Consider the following 21,091-nt stretch of genomic DNA (forward strand, 5'->3'; position numbering starts at 1 on the left):
TTAAATTATGTCTGCACATGTTTTTCATCAGTGCAGTTACCACTGCCTACACATGTGGAAATTTTCCACAGACCTATTCAGTAAGCACTTAAACACGACGGCACTTGAGACCTAGCCCTTGGTATCTTTTTCCATCAGGATTTGCTAAAAACATTTAAACAACTTGACTATAGTCCAACTAGTGACACATGCAGACCTACGTGTGTTTTAAAATATATTTAATTCATTAATATCTCGTAAATAAATATATTTTTAAAAAACGACGGGGAACTTTTCTTTTTCAATTTCAGGCCAATCCTTAGTTTAAACCCAAAAACTATGTCTAAGGTGGAAATGAAACTGCACGTAAAAAGTCTCACTTTTGCGAGAGAAAAAAAAATAAAAATTATTACGAAGTTCTAAATTTTTACGCATTATTAGTTTACAAAACTTCGAAAGTTTGAATTTCACATTGTGATATACATGTATAAGTAGAAACTGCGCATGGTGCTAATCATGCGTTCCAATATTGCTCGGATAAGAAGTCGAATCAAATCAAATGATTTTCAGTAAGCATTATCATAACAATTATATGACTGACATAGATATTGCTCGGCATGTACTTTTAAAAAAAATTAATGAAATGCAAAGTTTAATCCATTTTTTAGATATAAATATTTACAATATATATATCAGTCTAATTTGGTTGGCTCGGGTGTAGTTTAATTTTCATTTTCCATCATTATATTCATCATCATTATTCTCAGGAGGTTAAAAACAAGCTACACGCAATATTAAACAACAGAATTTAAATATAGCGAAACGACAACCTAGGGAAAACCCTATAGACCGAGAGTCTGCTATTTTTATGTCACTAAGCGGAAATAAATTTATCTTGAATTTTATGCATGATGTCACAAATACCATTGGATTTGCCGCACGGAAATATCAAAGTGTTTTTAAATTCTGGAATTTTCGAAGTAAATATCGAATTATTTAACCAAGTTTTGGAGTGTGTTTACATTTCTAACGCGTTTTCTAAAAGAGTTGTTTAATAAAAAGAAAGCCGTAAAAAATAGAAATGTATATAAACGAGATATGACATACACTTTTTACGGTAAAAAATGCAAAACTTGTTTTGAAACCTCGATATTTATTCTATTTATTATATAGAAAATTAAATTATGCGCTCTGTTCGAAATTAGATATTTATGCATTTTGTTGTTAATATTACAGAACAAATACTGTAATCTAAATTTGACTTGATGATTGAGATAAAGAGTAGAAATATGTCTTTTAATCTAATCGTAAAGATAGATATACACATGCTATCTTTAATTTAGATTATTTGAAAATCATATGTTTGTGTCTTATCTGAGATAAAGGGAAAGGAATTCCAGTAGCAATAAAAAAAAAATGTTCACGATTGAATTTTACAAGGTATACATATCACCACCGTCGAAAACCCACGGCCAGTCTCACATGTACGCGTATGCGAGTCGACTGACCCTCGGTTTCCGACGATGACAAATTATACAAGAGAATATCAGTTCGAAACGCATTTATAATTTAAACCGCTTAGTTTTTTTTTTTCTTATTTTACTAGTACCTTTAGGGCATATCATCGTTCAAATACCTTTTGGCTAAAGTACCTGTTTTCAATAAAAATGAGATTATACGATTGATTCATACTCTTCACAGTCATGCCGCGATATTCTGTTGTAATTGCATATCTTTATTTAGATGCATGCGTATATATATGATTATTTACAGAAAATTGATGATATTTCCACGCGTAGGCCCAATCTGATTAAAAAGAGATCACATGAATAAATATCAATAAATAACAAATCAGATTCTGTAGTTTATTGAGTGACACATTTGTACATTGGTCACTGCGCAATTTACCGCATCAGTCAAAAATCAATTATATATACTGATTTAATGAAACTGTATTAAAAATACTAAGTTTTTCAGAATTTTACTGGCGCGAGTTTAATACATTTGATTTTTCCAGAAGGGAGGGGGGTCAGGATCCAAACCCTGACCCCCCCCCCCCCTCCCCGGGTTTAGATCCGCGCCTGCTGTATACATGTACTAATCTACAACTAACTCAGAGGCGGATCTTGCGACTAGTATTTGTTACTTGTAAATAGTCTCAAGTTCTGTTATGCGAGGCCTATACATCTGTACGTATTCAGTCAATCATGCCTTAATAGTATATTTTTGATACTCTATATAAATATTGACGGGGGGGGAGGGTAATGCTATACGCGCTTGAATACTGTTGTTTCAACTTTATTTTTTAGTTTAGACATCTAGTTTCGCAAAAAATACGCAAGGCATTAAAAATATATGTCCAACGTCATAGAGGTTTATCTATTGATTCCCGGCTATTATTATAGGCTTCCGTTTCGAAACTACATGTATATGTAGTGCATTTGTCCGTTCTTTGTTAACCATAATTTCACCCAATGACTTACTTTGGCCGGAAATATTTTCTAACGACCACTTTCAAAAATTGAATGACTTGTTGAAAACAGGAAATGTTCTTACGAGGAAAGTGTTCAGGTTTTTCTATTTAATGAAGATCCTTGTACGTTTATATTTAAAACTAAAATTATGAACTTACTTGTCCCATTTTATGGCCATCAAAGAAAAACACATTGTTTTTTTAATCCATTTTCGTTTCATTATCTAATATTTGTATCTTTCCTTTCCTATTTTTCTCTCTCATGTTTGTTAATAATTTTTATACCTCTTCCTCCTCCACTCCTCTCTCTCTCTCTCTCTCTCTCTCTCTCTCTCTCTCTCTCTCTGAAGTTTTGATTTAAATTGAAAAATGAAACGTGTGAGTAAAACAATATAATATATCAACAAACTGCATTTGATTTTTCCTTTGCTCAATGAAATAATAATTTTTATTGAACACAATATATCTAAATCATTGAATTTCTTTTTCAAATCAATATTTGAAAGTTTCAAGATCATACAATTAAATATTGATCAACTGGAATGCCCCTTAAAATGTAGAAAAAAAATTGAACATCGTTTTTTTATATCTATAATAGATTTCTATTTGATTCATTTTATGTATAAAAGAAATTAATTTTTAGGAAAATTAAAGCATTACAGGAAAATCAATCAAAATTAAAACTAATGGTTAATTAATAATAAGCTTTTAATAAATTAATTAATTAATTAATAAGCTATAACAGCTAACTTAAATTTCTTTAATGTATTTGATAGTAATCGGTTAGAAATTGTTTTCATGTAATATTTATTTTAATCAAACTATAATATGGATTTCAAATAAATAAAAAAAAATCATTTAGAAATGTATGTTATGCACGAGCCAAATATTTCAAATGTCAACTACGAATATAAATTCCTGCCGCATATGAAAAAAACCATCACAGTTTTTCCCAGAAAAGAACGATCGAAATTTAGTTTCAGGAAATATAGGTTACGTCAGTGAAAGGTTGATTGGTGTAAATTTAAGGAAATGCCTTAAAATCTTATTTTTGTAAATTCATGATAAATACATGTAGAACAAATCAAGAGTTTAGAATATTCGTTGATAAAAAGATATGCATGTATGTATATCGATGTTGTAATTCGAATAAAGATAAGAGCGTAAAGCAGGTTATGTATTTGGGGAGAATGAGGGAACGGTGAAGATACTTCACTAATGCTTTATGAAGAATGTAAAGGGGGTGGTTGTCCCTGATATGTCCTCGTCTTGTAAAATTTCATTTGGACTCAACAACATTTTGTAGATAAAACAGAAATCTACTTTCAGACCCACTGTATAAATAAAATAATAAAAACTTGATAAACCAACGTTCGCGTTAAACATTCACATTACATTGTATTATTTTACACGTGAAAAAGTCACTACATTAAACTAAAAACGCTTTCACAACAGCTTTTACTCGTGACGTGCATATCGGACATTCTTTCATGGCTGGGTAGCACTGTGCACACGTGCACATGTGTGCACACGGCAGAAAAATAACACTTACGGTATTGTCCTTACAAACTCTACAGAAAAGTCTTTCTTTAAGTTCTGCATTTTCAGCCTGCAGTATTTCAGTGTCCGAAATACTCTCACTTTCATCATCACTATCGGAATCATAACCGGAGTCCTTTTCGTTTTCTATATGATTTTTAGTCGCGTCGTTGCTGCATTCAACATTTTCAGCCGATATATGCCTATTTTCCTGAAGTTTTTCCGACTCAACGCTAGTCCTGTCAATGTTTTTCACTTTCTCGTCCTTTACAAGGGAATTCTCGCTGCTTGTTACACTTTCAGATCCACTTTCGCTACTATCCCCAACATTTAAATTTTCTTCGTTACTCAAGTCCTCTAAAGAATTATACCCCGAGTCACTCGTCCGTAAATCTAGAATCACATTTACAAGGTCCGTTAAAGAGAACGATCTAGAACCATGCCGAGTTTGCCATATGTTGATGGCTTTTCTGACTGTTAGTTCCGGGTACCCCATCTGTATACATTTAATGGCGACCGTACTTTGCAGAGAACATTCCGGTGAACTCGGAGACGTGACCACGCCCCTTTGTTCCTTGTATTGTTGGAAATTGGGTGTGTCTATCTTGTGCCTTGGATCCTGAAGTTTCATAAATAAACAATTTACATAAAATGAAAAAAAACAAACAAACAAAAACCCCAACAAATCTATTTTATCATATGTTGAGAATGAAACTTCAAAAATTCGGACCAATAACATGTTTTTTAAGGAGTTCGGACTGTAAGTAAAGTCTGAAGTTTTATTTTTTGAATTCGGACTGGTTTTTCAAATATCCTCTAAAACTTAATACGCTTGTTTGAGGGGTTTTCATAAAAGATTTGTCAAAATCAGACAGCATTTTTTTTTTGAAAACCATGCATTAATTTTGTGTTCACACATAGATATAAATATATATGACGTCAACTGTTATTGTATATAATTGATATGACTAGTACCTGTGCCGACTTTTGCTGTGCTACGATTTGTTGAATTTCAGACACGAAACCTTTGCCCATACATTGGACGAGGAATGGGCAATCGGGGAACCATTGCGCATGCTCCTTCCAAGGGTCGTCGTCTTTCTCCCACTGTCCTAGAATATTTCCGCAGAAGAAGCACTTCACTCTGTCATCTGGACCTAAACATACATTAAATAATTCTGTTATAGATTCCACTTGACATCTTATCGTAGCAATATTCGAAATAATCATTCATTTATGACATGAAGAACTCTTTTTTTTTTTTTATCATTTTCTATAATTTAATGCATTCTTTTCATCAGTCGTGTATATATTGATTATTATAGAAAGTTGTTATTTTTAGGATTCTATATACTGATCGAGTATATTCTGGAATTTTCATTTTATTATTAAATAATTCCTAAAAACACATTTCATTAAATTATATAATGAAATAACATTTTCAACTGGAATCGGAAAAATATATATATAACTTGTCTAATGAAAATGTTTAATATATTTTCTCTGCCAATTGTTTTATTTTCATTGCCAAATGTTGTGCAAACGAGTATATACATCATGTGTGTGCGCCATGCAACTATCAATCAACTTAATTTCAATAAACAATTTTATGACATTGCATGATTACAATAATAATTGTTATATATACATGTATTTTAATAAATCATTAGCATCTCCATAATTTCAAATGAAACATTTTTTGATGTGTCTTGCTTTCCAAATTGAATATAACAATCATATCTTGCTCATAGATTTCCTTAAGTTCTTTCATGACGCAAGATGTTCTTTTAATCTTATATGAATTAGTCCTTTTAATTTGTTTACCTGTATAGTAGAATCCGGCTCTAGCCAAGCTATCTGGGGACTGGTGGTATCTCCATTCGGAGAAACTCCCGTACCGCTTCGCCACGAGGGAAAACTCTGGGTGCTTGGGTTTGGCAAACGACACCCCCAATTCCTCTAACGCCTTCCTCTTGTCCTCAAACTTCATTTGGTGCATTTTCTAGGTTTTGTTTTTAACTTACTTGGAGAGTCATCCAACAAAGAATACAGGAGAGAAAATTCTCCAAATCGTAGCACGACAAACTTACGGAATCGGATTTTACTTGTTGACTCTGTTCAGACAATTGATAAAATGACAAAACTTGTTTCGGGTTTATATATTTAGTATCATGTAAAAATAGATCAGCAGGAAAACCGAATTCCCAATTTAACTCTCCCTAAAGTATTAAAAAAGACGAATTTTCATTGGCTGAAAACGGAGTTGACCTATAAATAACAAGCGGAATATTTTTTCACTAGTCTATTTTTAGATCTGGAAAAATTAGCTCTTTCCTGTTTGAAACGCAAAATAGGTCTAACGTAAACAGGTAAACATGTACCCCTAGGGATCGGTTCGATAAATTTACGCAGATAACTTCTGAACAATTCATTAAAAATAAGGTACACTTAACACATTGAATGACCCATTATTCATGTTGTTATTTACGAGATAAATGCCCATAGAATGTTTATAAACAATGAATGAATTATCTAGAAAACAACGCGACCTTTGGAGTGTGAACTTGGGGAAGCCGAAGCGTGCAAAACGGCGTGGGTAGAAGGGTGAGCATTTTCTTCAGAAAGCTTCGTCAATAGCATGTTAAGAATTACAAAATATTTCTTAAGACCAATTGATTAAATCTGAATTATAAAGATATTCCTGATATTCATCAAAACAACAACATGAATAACTCGAATTTTCTCATATGTTTTATCTCCATTGATTTGACATCAACGTGTACTGTAATATCCTAACGTGTTATGTTGCTTAAATCTGTTATTACTATTTCTAGTAGACAGTTTTAGAACAAACATTGCCCCATGTTTTAAAATTGATAATGTTGTCTTTTAAAAGTAATGATCAAAAATAAGAGATATTTACACTTTGCTTGCATGTAATGATCATGTCATGATGTGCATTTTTAATCCGATATTCCTCTCCGGGCTCGGACACTAACCCCCTCTTTTATATGCACGTCACAATATAAAAGCAGGGGGTTAGAGTCAGAGGAGTCTCGGATTAGTGCATTTGTAATACTTATTACTTAGCAGAGACGTATATATGTCCCTGTAATATGTTCAGTCCAATTTGGATACCATGATGCCTATAACAAAATAGTGTCGGGTATTAATTGCATGGAAGATTTGGGGAAATTAATTTTACAACTGCATTTTATCATTTTTTGATTTGTTTTTTGGTTACCATTTCTGTTTCTTTTTGACGAAATTATACATACATGTGTAAAGAAGTACAGTTATAATCAATATATAACTTTTTCTTTTTTTACATTTCATCACAAAATACAAAAAAGGAATGAGCCATAAACATGATGAAAAAGCTCTCCTTGTTATATGACCAAAGCTTGTGTGATCCTCTAATCAAGTAGATAAACGCCATTTAGCTGCATTATTTCTGAGTGAAAGGTCAGTCATTTTTGACATATGGACTATGGGAGGGGAGGAGTTCTAATGTGCAGTCAAAAAATTCCATGAAGAATGTGTAGATTAAGTTAGTTTTTTTTCTGGGCACTGGCTATTTAAAATAGTATGCTTCAATCCCAGTTCCTCCCTTTTCATGTTCTGAAAGACTACATCTGCTATAATTGGGAAGTCTGACATCTTTTTCCATTTGGAACACCTTTCATTATTTTTCGACATTAGCATTCGGGCACTCTGAATTCATGTCTTTAGGAGTGCAAAATTCCCTGGTGTAGACATTCAACTTTTAACTGCAATCTACAGCCTGACGAACTAGAAGGGACTCTTCAAAGGAGAAATATTTGGATAGTTATCAAATATTGTTTGAACCTTGAAGTGTTTTGAATTATTGGATAATAAAGCAAAATATAGTGCAAGAATATCGTGCATCAGAGCATAGCATAATTATGGTCAATGTGACATTAAGACATTGATAAAATATTGTTCATGATACATGTATTTAATGCAACTGATCATCATTAATTTTGAATTGTTGTGGGAAAATTGCATGTGTACATCAACTATTACTACTAGTCTTCTTTTTATCTGTACTGAAAATCTTAACTGCAACTTGGGTTGTTGAATAGAAGTTTTTAAAAAGTGTTTTAATATTAGTCTCTGCATTTTTTTTAAAATGCATGCTACATGTATATGTACATGTATTAGATATATGTAGTACATGTGAATATAATTTAATATATAAACATGATAAATGTCAAATCAAATTTATAATTACAATGACTGAATGTGTAAGTGTGTGCCTTTAAGGCATAGTGATACATATTTACTAGATTGATTTATCAAAAGACATTAAGGAAACAGTGGCAGTTGACATGATATATTTCTAAGAAAAAAATTTAATCGTTCAAAGAAAACTTGATTAATAATTTTATTTCTTACAAAAAATGTTAGAAAAGTTAAATTAATTTTATAGAGAGGTTCCAGGTACATGTATATACACATTGGAATTAACATTGTCAGTTTTTTAAAGGTGAAATACAGAATTTTATATAGCGTTCAACTAGTGCATAGAATTTCAAATTTTTACCCTTTAAATATAATACATGGAGTTTAAAATATTGTTTTCCTCTTCAGGTAAACAGTGACAATCAGCATGGCTGTTTTAGGGGCCCAGCTGGTATTTAGCCTTATCATCTTCAGCTTCCTGCAGAAGTTGTCCCCCTACCTGTCCCTGGGGCGATGGCTGTTGGTTGGCAGATTGGTCAGATACCTACACCCCAGTGAGGATGAGCTGAGGCGCGCAGCGGGGACACCCAGTAACTACCAGGGGAGAGGCAAGGGTACGTATCATGTATTTATTACCTATATAGGACTAACAGAAATTTCAAATTTCTTTCCTGGAAAGAAGGGCAGAAGTACCTGTAGATATTACATATTTCTTATCAATGAAAGACTGACGTAAACGTATATTGGGAGAGGGGCATATTTAAGTGTTTTAAAAAAGCACAATTTGTCAAAAAATTGTTTACCTCCCTTTTATACAAAAATTAATGACTGATATGAGATTGTACAAGTGATGTTTTGCTTAATGATTATACATGTTAAAATATCTAAATATTTATTAGGCCATCCTTAAAAAAATGTTTGTTTGGAATCGCCGGGGGGTTTCCAGACCTAGGAGGGACTCCTGATAGAGAGGGAAATTTTATTTTTTTTTCAAACTTGAAGTTTTAACTACATGTGTATTTAAGGCCAGCATTTTTTTATTTTTAGGTTTACAAACCCGCCGCTCGGTTTTCTGAGTTTTTAGAAAAAAAATAAAATTACAAAAAAGATCTTTTTTTTCTCCCCGACAGCAAATTTTTTCTAGTAGGAAAAGTGTATCGTCATTGTTATCACAGAGGCATAAAATCTGCTCTTTTTGTGTCATGATAGCCTAAAAATTTCTTACACATCTTTTTCTCGTGCTACATTCTTCAGAGAAGCTTATACAAACACTCTGCTGTAAGTTTCATACTTTGAAGTTTTACCGACAGTGTTGACCAGTGGCTAGACGAGATAGTCACACCTCACTGAACATGGCTTCGATAGTTACCTGTGCAGCTGTTTTCAAGTACATCACCTTAAAATGATTCCCTTTCTTTTTGTGTTGAATTGGCATATGTATTCATTGGCTTTTTTAAAAATTTATTTTACAGAGAGAGAGAGAGAGAAAGAGAGAGAGAGAGAGAGAGAGAGAGATGTATTAGAGATATTCTGCAGTAACTATTCTCATGAACACATTTTAAAGTGACCTGCCTAAAAAAATCATATTATTGTTTGTGCATTTTCCGTTATTTTCAATTAAAATTTACCATTACATAATTAATTGCATAGTTGTACTTTGTACATGGAAATTCAACAGGATAAAATACATGCACACATATAGTTGCAGTGATTTTATAGAGTCTGTTCACATTCACAATGTTATGTTTGAGTTTTCTCACATATAAACACCCAAACCAATTTTGTAAAAAAAATGTGAGAGATTAATGAAGTTGAATATTTTTTAACTGCAGAAAACATGAAAGTAATAAATATTTTGTATATTAATAATTAAATACTAGTATAATACAGGAGAAAACATTATTACTTTATGTACATAAAATTTAGGTTGTTTTTTATTAAATGAAATGTTGACATGTCCGACAATAGTTTGACTGGTAACTTTGAATCTTGGGCTAGTAACTTTGTGGCCAAATTTTGTAATTGCACACCCCTGACATTGCTATATGTACATGTAGTATCAAAGCTGTATGTCTAATATTCTATTGTACTATTTCAGAGATATGTTACACAGATGACATACTTTTCACATGCTACACTTGATGCAGTTACACACCACTATCATGAAGTTGTCATTCATTATATTTATATTAGAATAAAGATGATGTCATAAAAGTTTTTTTTTCTCCTATAGAACTTTACAATTTTGTGATTCATAAACCTAAAAGTAAAAAAATTGTAGGTCAAAAGAGATTTTTATTTTTTTTTTATTTCCTCCTCCTACGGAACTTTATCATTTTGTGGTTCGTAAACCTAAAAATAAAAAAATGCTGGCCTAAAAATTGGCAAAACAATAAAAATCTCCATCAAAAAAAGAGTTCTTTTTCGCTACAGTAATAAAAAATTTTCAGTGGGGGTTATTTCGATGAGGGGGGAGGCAATTCCAAACAAACAATAATCTAATTTTGGCCGTAAATATTTCTTAATTTTGACTTTTTTGGTGTACAATGTATGTATATATTCATTCTTAATTAATTTCAGGGAGAAAAGGAGACAAGAAGAACCACAAAGACTCTACGGACAATAATTTTACGGTCCCCCGTACAATTGACATCGCTCTGGACACTGCCCCAGTGGAGGCAGTTGACCTACTCCAGCTCAGATTCTACCCAGACTATCAATGGCTTGTGGACTTCTCTCTGTCTGCGGGTGTCGTCTACTTCCTCACAGAAGTCTACTACACTATAGGTCCCAGGTCAGAGTTCAACATCAGCATGCTGTGGTGCATGCTGGCCATTGGATTCGCCCTGAGAGTGTTGATGGCTCAGACAGCCATGTACTTCAGGCTCGAGAACGGAGGAGAGAAGATTCTGTGCGTGACTTTTGGTTTCTTTTTCCTGGTGGCAGCCATGGGAGTTCTAGTCGTGGATGAGTCCATACTCGAGTTCGGTTTGGAGGAGGGTTATGAGAACTTTTCCACAGGTGCTAAAAGTTTCCTAAAACAGCAGGATGTAGACTACCAGGGGCCTGTGAGTTTCCTGACTTTCAAGATTATTCTTTCATTTGTTTGTGCTATTTTAGGAGCCTTGTTAACATTTCCAGGACTTCGGTATGGGAAACTACACATAGATGCTTTAAAATATGCAAGGGAAAGTCGATTCAAACAACTTCTCTTGCAGCTGAACTTCATCTTGCCACTAGTGATTATTTTATTGTGGATCAAACCCATTGGACGCACCATGTTATGTGGAAAACACTGGCGAGCTACATACAAACACTTACAAGAATCTCAATTTGACATTCTCCGATTACTGTTGATTGCCGCTATGTTCTTGTTAAGACTCTGCTTAATGCCGACCCACCTTCAAGCCCACCTCAACACTGCCTATGAAAAAGTGGAGAACTTGAAGAAGGAGAGTGGCAGAATTAGTGGAGTGGAATTCCAGAAACTGGTGGCCAGGATATTTTACTATCTGTGTGTGGTGACCTTGCAATATCTGACCCCTCTCATTCTTCTGCTGTTTCTTATGTTCCTCCAGAAGACTCTTGGCGAGTACTCCTGGTCATCCGTTCTGGGAAAGGACATGGAGGATTATTTTGCCTCTTTCAGCCAAAACTCAACTCAGGCTTCCGAAGGTGCTGGCATTTCTAATAGCTTGAACTCGACCACTCTCGAGTCGATCGGCGAGACGGCTGCCCAGTTTTCCTTGACTTTTGTGAACTTGAGGCAGGTGTTCTCGGCCCAGTGGTATCGCGGCTTGCTGTCCTTTGTGACGTGGTGGGTGTGTGCCTCCTGGTTTACCACCTCTGCTTTTGGAATGTACTACCACTCTAATGTAGGATCAACATAGGGTGTAGGATCAACATAGGGTGTAGGATGTAGGACAAAACTCGGATTAAGTTTACAGGAGTGCCATTTGTATTGAGAAAATAAGTCTGACCTTTGATGCAATATCTGGTTCATTTAATTTTGTGCAAAATTTTTGTTGGATGTTTGAAACTTTCATATAATATGGAGTGAAAAAGTCATATCATTTAATATCTTTTGTATAAAGTATGTGTCATATTATTGATTATTTCTTTTTTAAACATATAACTTGTTTTAATGTTTTTGACGTATAAATTAGGAGTTCCAAGTAAATAAAAAAATGAGAGTTTTTAATATACTGACTGGTTGTAATATAATGGTTTTAATTAAATCCTTGAAAAGGAGACATATTGTGGTGAGTCTGCAAGTTTGTCACTGTACATTTCTGTTGACAATTCTGGCTTTGGATAAAGACCACCTCAAGTGAAAGACCAGTGCAAAAATATTTTGAGGTCAGTATATGGTCGCGGCCTATGATGGATTTTTTTTACATGCTGATTAGCAATAATGATTATTAAAGTAAACAATGAAATTATTTCTTGGCTTAATCATGATTTTGCTTTGTATATGGTTTATAGAGATGACTTGCATATATATTGACAATTTGTTGATATGATTTTAAGCACAGAAGCTACACAAGCCATATTAAACAGAGTTGTTTGATACTGTGTAGAAAGAATATGACTGTATTGATTGATAAGGCAAAAAAAAAATAAATGTTTCCTGTCCCCCGACAAAAAAAATTAGAGTAGGTAGGGAAAAAAAATATTTTAATTATTTTTAAATTTGTTTTATTTTCATAAACTTGGAGCATGTGTGTAATAATGAGAGAAATAAGTATTTTCACAGTTTATGATACGTTAATGAAGATTTAAAAATTCCAAAGGTCTTTGTGTTATTGGTAGATGTAATGTATATCGCTGATCAACAACAGGCAGTGAAATTTTTTTTCAATGAAAAATAACCTAATTTATTTGCAAAATTTAATCTACATGTCTATGAATCCTTTTATGAATAAATATTTCTTTATTGTGTTAGCTTACCGACAATATTTATTAAATCAGTCTCTGTACTTCTGTGTATTTGGGGTATTAGTCCAACCCTTTGACCCACTTACTACCGTATGCTGTTTAGTTTACAAGATAATGTAAAAAACAGATTTATGGTAATTTTAACATTTATTGCGGAGTGATTAACCAAGAGCAGGTTATAAAGTCACTAATATCAGGATTTAATAAAAGTTATAATTTAAATAGTATGCTGTTGCATCACCCGTATTTATAACCCCTGAAGATAAGATTGTCCCAGTTTTTAACCCTATGAAAAGGTTAATTTATGCAGTAAAGATGTCTGTATCTGTAGATTAGTTTACTATCATTCTTTTGCAAATGAGGTTAATTTTCACGATTGTGAACTCAGAAGTCTGAGAAACCTCACTTCTCTTTCTGAGGAAATTCTGGCAAAGTTATAGTTCACAATTATGATCACAAAAATAAAATTAGGGTCGGAGGGTATAAGATAGGGTCGGTCGGGCGACAGGAAACAGGAATTTTTATTTTTTTTGCCTTAGGCGGCTGTAGGATTAACTACTGTAATATAAATAAATATGGACTGAGAACAAAGTGTAAGTCATAGACTATCTTTGTATAATGTGTTCTACTCTGGACTGTAGCAATGTATGTTGACATTTTGTAAATGCATGAAAGACATTGTGTGTGCAATACACACTGTATATAATTGGTGAGATTGTATGCTAGTTTATATATTTACATTTACTTTATTTCCCTCTATTAAATTGCATTGGTTGATTTGAGTGATATTTACGCATAACACAGAAGACCCAATCACCAAATCTGTTGCGTAGGAATACATTCAGTATTCCTTCAGTATTTCTCGAAGAACATGAACGGACTCTTATCGCGACTTCAAACCGAATCACGACCTGATATTATACTTACGCTGATTAATATTTCATTGATATAAATATATTTTGACGGTTAAATGAATTCAATTGATTAACATCTTAGTGTACCAAATGTAAATCTATTCATTAAATCACAGAAAGAAAAATAAAATTGTGTTCACTTATTAGAATTTAAAACACTGTGCACTATTTTTGTCAGCATAAGTCGGCTATTCGAATGGCTCTTCCGTGAATTTCGCATTACTCGTTGAATAAGTCAGAGCTTTTTAAAAACATCATATTTGCGGGAAGGAAATAAATGTTTAAAAACGTAAATATAAGCATTGAATCATTTTTTTTGGAAAGGTGTGGTTTCATAACTGCAACGGTGTGTGCAAACAAATTATCATAACACGCTAGCGCGCGTTATTCAATTTGTATGCACACATTGTTGCAGTTATGAGACCACATCTTTCAAAATATAATGATTCATTGCTTAAATAAACTGAACATTGTGAGAAAATACAGAGCAAAGACATGAACTTGCAACATACATGTAATAGTTGATGAAATATTTATAATATTTATTTGGATATTTTATTTCTTTTGTTCTTGTGTGTTAACACGGCTAATTGTTCAATGTTTTGAAACATTCGGTAGAGTGCAAAATTTGCTAATCAAACTAGTTTGTGACAGCCTCTGAATTATTATCCCCCTCCTTCTCGAAGAAGGCAGGGCATATTGCTTTGCTGCTGTCTGTTTATCTGTCGGTCAGTCGACCAACAGTTTCATTTTCTTCGCAGAGGATGAACATATTGAAATGAAATTAGGTATATAGGTTTTTTTTGATAGTTTCTAGGTCAAGTTCAATTTAAGGTACGATAGACCAATTTTTGACACAGTTAGCGCCTTGGACTGAAAAAAATTCCAATGATTTTCAGTTTTCGTTCATTTTCTTCGCATATGTTTAAATTATTTGCAGTTTCCATTCATTTTTTCACACATGTTTCCATGGGAGGGGCAAAAGTGTTTTACAAAATGCAAAAGGTAATTACACGATGGTCTTTTGAAGATAAATTTGCATATTATGTTTATATGTTAAATGCATATATAATCATGCGTTTTTCCGCTTAAATTCCCTGTATACCCAACATATTAATTTTTAAACTAAAGTCTTTAATAATGACAAGAACTTGTTCAGAGGATAAATGTTGCTTCACATTTTTAACTCTTCACTTCAACTGAATTGTTTTGTTACTTTTTGGTGAATTCACGTTAGGTGAAAGCTCAATTCGTTACACTCGCTCAAGTTTACGCTGAATAACCCCACTTACATACGGGATTTTAGGACAGTTAGCACAACATAACACTCTCTGCTAACGTGCGGGGTTCCAGCTCAGTTAGCCCAACCGTTCTTTTCCCGATCTTCAACAATTCTCTTCCCCTATTTTTGAAAGGCATTGCTCTTTTTCAACAACAAAGAGATGGTAATGACATGCCAGAAAAATAAAAATTCACACATATAGCTGTTAAGATATTTTTCGCACTTCTATGGTCCAGCAATTATCTAATTTGAGATTAAGGAAAGAAAATATCAAAGACTTGTGTCAAGAGGATTTATTTATCATTTTTGTCACATGAAAGCATCTCCGTTTGTTTGTTTGTTTGTTAATTGTTTTTCGTTTTGTTACAAACTATATTGTGTAATCAATCTGAGAGAAAAAAAAGTTCTCGTAGCAGCTTGTAAATTTTAAATCGATAACCTGTTACATTTAAAGTTTAAAATCGAAGATTTTTAAACTTATCTATTACAATCTAAGATTAAGAATTTTCAATTACGTACAGAATTATATCGGGCTGTTCGTGCTGGAATCACCGCACGTCGTTATTAAGTTGATATCTGGGATCTCCGAGAATCGGTTTTCATTGGAATAACATGTACCGTTATTTCACCAACTTAAGGAGGCCGACTTTAGTTTGCATTGCGCATGTTTTTGCGCATTCTAATATTATACAGTTGTTTTATACTTCTTATGAATTTTTTTCGATATCATTTATAAAATAGAACACAATAAACAAAATACAGATAAAAATATTTAGATTGTTAAAGGAAATTTTTATTTTTAACACGATTTTTACGTTGTGCGGTAGGGGAGCATTGCCATTGCGCTTTTATGACGTTATGATAAAATGAAGCTTTGTAGGAGTACGTTATAAGAAATAACATAAAAGAAAAAGTAAAAATTATACGCTGTTGAAATTTTATATACAGAATGATGCTATCCTCGAGGATATTTTCCTCATTTTTCGAATGAATCCATTATACCAATCATCATTCGTGATGATCCAAATATATAGCAAAATTTGGTGCATTTTAATATTTTGAGATGGCCCCCACTAAAAACCAGACGGTAGAATTTTGTGTTTTTTACATATAAGGTAAGAATGATATTACTTATCATATATAACAATTTGAGAAAAAAGCTATTGTAGTATTTTTTAAAACTGCTTTGATGTGCGGAAAATGACAGATTCCTATACATTCCTATAGTAAATGTACCTCTATTTTGAGATGGTCCCTTAAAAGAACCAGACGGTCGATTTTCATGAACCTTTGCATATAAACTAGAGTTGGTTTAAATTACATATGGTTAAAAAATAAAGAGTTTTGCTATTGTAGTTTTTCCGCAAAAAAACCCAAATCGGCCTCCTTAAATACACCTTGTTGAACCTTTTCTTTCGTTTTGGAGTTTTTATTCAGCGTTAACTTGAGCGAGTGTAACGATTGAACTTTCACCTGAATTTTAAGAACGTTTACATTACAATTTATATTAAACTATAAACAATAACAAAAAAAAAAAATGACGAAAGCGTAAAAAAGAACGGCCGTGATTAATTTATTTTCTAAACAACAACCAGAAGAAAAATGATACATGGCATCATTATACGTGTTACAATATTAATAAGTTTCTAAAGTTAAAACGTTGACAAGAAGTCAAAAAGAATTTGATCAATCATCAATACCTAAAAAACATAGCTCTTTTGTTAATAATTACGTATAATTACAAACATTGCTTCTAGTTACTGCTTCCAAATTCCATCTTGATTACATTCTCAATGTGAAACGCAAATAGATACATGACATCATTATATGTGTTACAATATTAATAAGTTCCTAAAGTTAAAACGTTGACAAGAAGTCAAAAAGAATTTGATCAATCATCAATACCTAAAAAACATAGCTCTTTTGTTAATAATTACGTATAAGTACAAACATTGCTTCTAGTTACTGATTCCAAATACCATCTTGATTACATTCTCAATGCGTAACGCATAATAAATCCCATTTGATTTTTTATTTTTTTTTAATGCAAAAAGAAACAAAAAACAAACAAAAAACAAAACAAAAACAAAAAACATCAACACATCACCAGTTATTCTACTATTTTTTTTTTTTGAGGGGGGGGGGGATGATGGTGGGATGGGCTGGGGGAAGGGGGTACACCGCCCATTTGTCAGGTATATAAACCTGTGTACTGTTATTGTGTTATATTTTAACTCAGTATTGATAACGAGATAACTTAAAACAATATAGCCAACTCGTTTGATAGAAAAAGATACTTACTAGTACTCGATATATATATATACATTAGGTATAACTAACTCTCAATTAAAAATAACTTGCTAGACAGCCCACTACATGTAACACGTTATAAGTTATTTTCTCGTAGCGACAAGATACAGTCATGTATTTGTCTAGCTCTTAATAACGAGATGCTTAACTACTGATTTTCTTTGTTTTTAACCTTTTATAAAAATGTTTTAAATTAAACCAAATCGATTTTCGTTCATGTCGGGAATGCTCTCTCCGCGAATGTGAGAACCAGTAGAACTTTCCTAAATCGTGGAAACGTTTCGTTACAAACTGACAATTATGCTATTACATCAATTTAAAATAGTTTTCCCCATTAAAATTACTCTTAAAATACAGCGCATGACATAATAATAGGCATTGTAAGTAATTATAATGACACTATTTAAAGATTGCTGTATGCTGACATAACTTCGAGTGTATCTGTATATTTGTCTAGTACTTAAATCATTAAAACGTACATTACTAATTTAAATATTTTAGTTTTAGCTTTTAGTTCTTTTTAGTTCTTCAGTCCTTCTAAAGGTATTTTTTATACCCAATGTTTCATTTTGCATAAGATTTTATTTTTTTCAGTGTGGATTCTTATTTGCTCTTCTATACACTGAATTTTAATACGTCGCTACGATTTTATGGTTAATCAACCTGTAATTTCTATAATCAGATTAAAATTAAATACACTTGGTTTTTGATTATAAAAATCTATAAGCCTGTTATTTTTTGTTAAGGGTTGTTTCTCAAACTTTTGAAGGGCGTTGTACATCACAACCTTTAAAGTTGAACTACTTCTTCCCCACAAGAAGACATGTGATACACATCTGCCGAGCTGCATTAAATTTTATGAAATAAATCAAAGGATTGACACTGTGAATAATAGCACTAGCTATTGCAAAATATGAATCTAAGATATTGAACATAGGGTAATGATTTGACATGAGAAGGTAACGAAAGTTGTTTACCAAAGACGCGGCAACCTTTGAAACATTAAGAGCCAAAATGATAATTGTGACAACAGTCATTGGTAGTTTCGTTTTTTGTGCAGATACAGACGTACGTGCCGCCTTATAACGGTAATAAAATAAAACCAGAAAAATTACCAACAGGAGAATGAATGATAATCCATCGACAATAGAAATTGCAATTATATATTGGACTCCCATGGTATCAGAAATAAAATAATTTGTTAAATATCCGTAAGCAGCGCTGATAACAAAACCGAAAAAGAAACTTAATAAGACTCGATATTTTGTGAGGTAAATGCGACTTTTGATGGGATGAACGAACAGAAGGAACCTTACAAATCCTAGAATCAGCACCCCTATTTCGGAGAATAGTTTGGAAAATCGATTTATTGTTTCTAAAATAAACCGATAAACTGAGATTGTGCATAGTCCTCGCTCAAGTAATAGAAGGCTTAGTATCATGTTGTGACAGTACGGGTTAACTAAAAGAGCAATTGTATCCCCTAAAGCAAGATTCATAATACAATAATAAAAAGGTTTCCGTAAGTTCTCTTTCAAAGGAATGTACAATATTGTTAAAAAGTTACTGACTATTCCAGTTATAATAATAATAGGCTCTAACACAGAAAATTGACCAAACCCTGTTAGTGCGAGGGTAGTTAATGATGTATTTTTAGTGGCATTCAACATACTTTCAAGAATTGCGTTACTTTCATTCGACAAAAAAGGAATTTCGTTCACATTAACTGCGGTTCCAGAGCAAAATGTGTCTATTATCTGCTTCTGTGTGATATCCATCGTGGGAAACAATGCTTCATTCCATTTATTATTGATATTTGGAAATGCAGACTTCCAGTCTTGAGGGTCAAAATCTTGTCTTGAATCGTTGGTTGCTTGAGTTAGATGTAATATACATCCCATCAGCAGGATTTGGAACATTTTCATAGCAACGACCTTGCCAGCCTTAAAATAAATGAAATTAAAAAAAAAACAATCTTAAATTTCAGGCATACTGTTATGTAAGTATATATTTTTTTCTAAAAGTACATTTACTAAGTAACAAATAATAAACCCACAGATCAGTTTCTATTTTGCGTTTAGTTCAAGAAAAAACCTTTTTATGATTATAACACTTTAAAGACTAGTATTAATATTTTTATCCACCGAGTACTATGTTACCCATTTCTTACAATTATTCTTCAACTTGCTAGACCAATGCTGAAGCTAGGCAGTTTAAAGTAATGTGTCAGCGTATGAATATTCTAAGTAAAACCACCAGGCCTTCAGACTTTACTTTAACCCAGTTTTATTGTGAATCATTTTAATGATATTGCTATTTATAATTTTATTACAACTACATACAGCATTCATTTCTTAAACACAACATTTATTTGATTGGTTGGACAGGTAACAAGTATACAGTGTCACTTTTTTCTGTGATAAATGTCAAAATTAATGTTTTATTTATTAATTTAAACTGACTGCGGACTAAAATGCATATTTGTAAGGCATAGCGTCACGGGGTAATCTTCACTGGATTGTGTTATATTAATGAACTTATACTTATTATAAAACCAATGTGATTATTTTTCATTGTTTATAACTTTAATAAATGTTACTTGAAGAGGATTGCCGGTGTAACGTAGAATAATGACTCCCGTAGAATAATGACCAGGGGTCATTTTTCGACGTAGAATTATGACCCCTCGGTCATTATTCTATGCAGGAAAATGACCCCCCGGTCACTACTCTACGTAGAAAAATGACCCTTTTGCCTGAAGAATAAGTGTCATTTTCATAAAAATGAGCACACTCTACATGAAGAAAAGTGACCCCTGTAGAAAAATGACCCCCTTGTAGATTAAAGTTTTTCAGTTAATTTTATTATTTTTTTGTTATGATCCCCTTGTAATTACTGCAGTTTACAGAAAGTAACACAAATTAGAATTCATATTCAAATAAAATTAAAGTGAAAGAAGCGGTATATCTTAGAAAATAAAAATATTTTCGCTATAACAAGATACTGACGTATTGCATCGGGGTATGGTTGTCATCTTAACGATTATATTGACATGTATCTCATAATTACGAGTGACAACACATTAAAATTATTTGGAGATACAAGACACTATAAACAAAAAATTCTGTTTTTTGGCAATAACAGAGTAGACTCGATATTGTTCATGAATTACACTTGCATTGACGATTTTCCCCTACTACAAACTGCTAGGTATGCAAGTGCATCACCCAAAATTAATGATGAAACCAAAATTGTGAAAAGTTTACTCCATTATTAGGCATAATAACCAAGCTAAAATTAGCAGGCACTAACAGCAGTCATTACGCCAGTAGAAGTTAACGGCCAACAAGGAAAATCGTCAAAGTACTGAGAGTACTCGAACAGAAAATATATTTTACTTTATCATCGGCATAGTTTAATTAATATCAAGATGATTAATGCATCAATAGT

The 21,091-nt window shown here is 32.6% G+C and overlaps 2 protein-coding genes across 2 annotated transcripts; one reads left to right on the top strand and one right to left on the bottom strand.

The window, feature by feature from the left end:
* Positions 1-1,830: 1,830 nt before the first annotated feature.
* On the bottom strand, positions 1,831-6,129 carry LOC105345826 (baculoviral IAP repeat-containing protein 8). Its single transcript, XM_011454143.4, has 3 exons — positions 5,816-6,129; positions 4,967-5,148; positions 1,831-4,610 (listed from the first exon to the last, which is right to left on the bottom strand). Exons 1-3 carry the CDS (start codon positions 5,988-5,990, stop codon positions 3,882-3,884), a joined length of 1,086 nt encoding a protein of 361 aa, XP_011452445.3. The 5' UTR covers positions 5,991-6,129; the 3' UTR covers positions 1,831-3,881.
* Positions 6,130-6,435: 306 nt separating this feature from the next.
* LOC105345824 (transmembrane protein 161B) lies at positions 6,436-12,398 on the top strand. Its single transcript, XM_011454141.4, has 3 exons — positions 6,436-6,595; positions 8,606-8,811; positions 10,778-12,398. Exons 2-3 carry the CDS (start codon positions 8,625-8,627, stop codon positions 12,085-12,087), a joined length of 1,497 nt encoding a protein of 498 aa, XP_011452443.3. The 5' UTR covers positions 6,436-6,595; positions 8,606-8,624; the 3' UTR covers positions 12,088-12,398.
* Positions 12,399-21,091: the final 8,693 nt, after the last annotated feature.

The sequence above is a fragment of the Magallana gigas genome, chromosome 9, assembly GCF_963853765.1.
Source record: "Magallana gigas chromosome 9, xbMagGiga1.1, whole genome shotgun sequence".
NCBI lineage: Eukaryota > Metazoa > Mollusca > Bivalvia > Ostreida > Ostreidae > Magallana > Magallana gigas.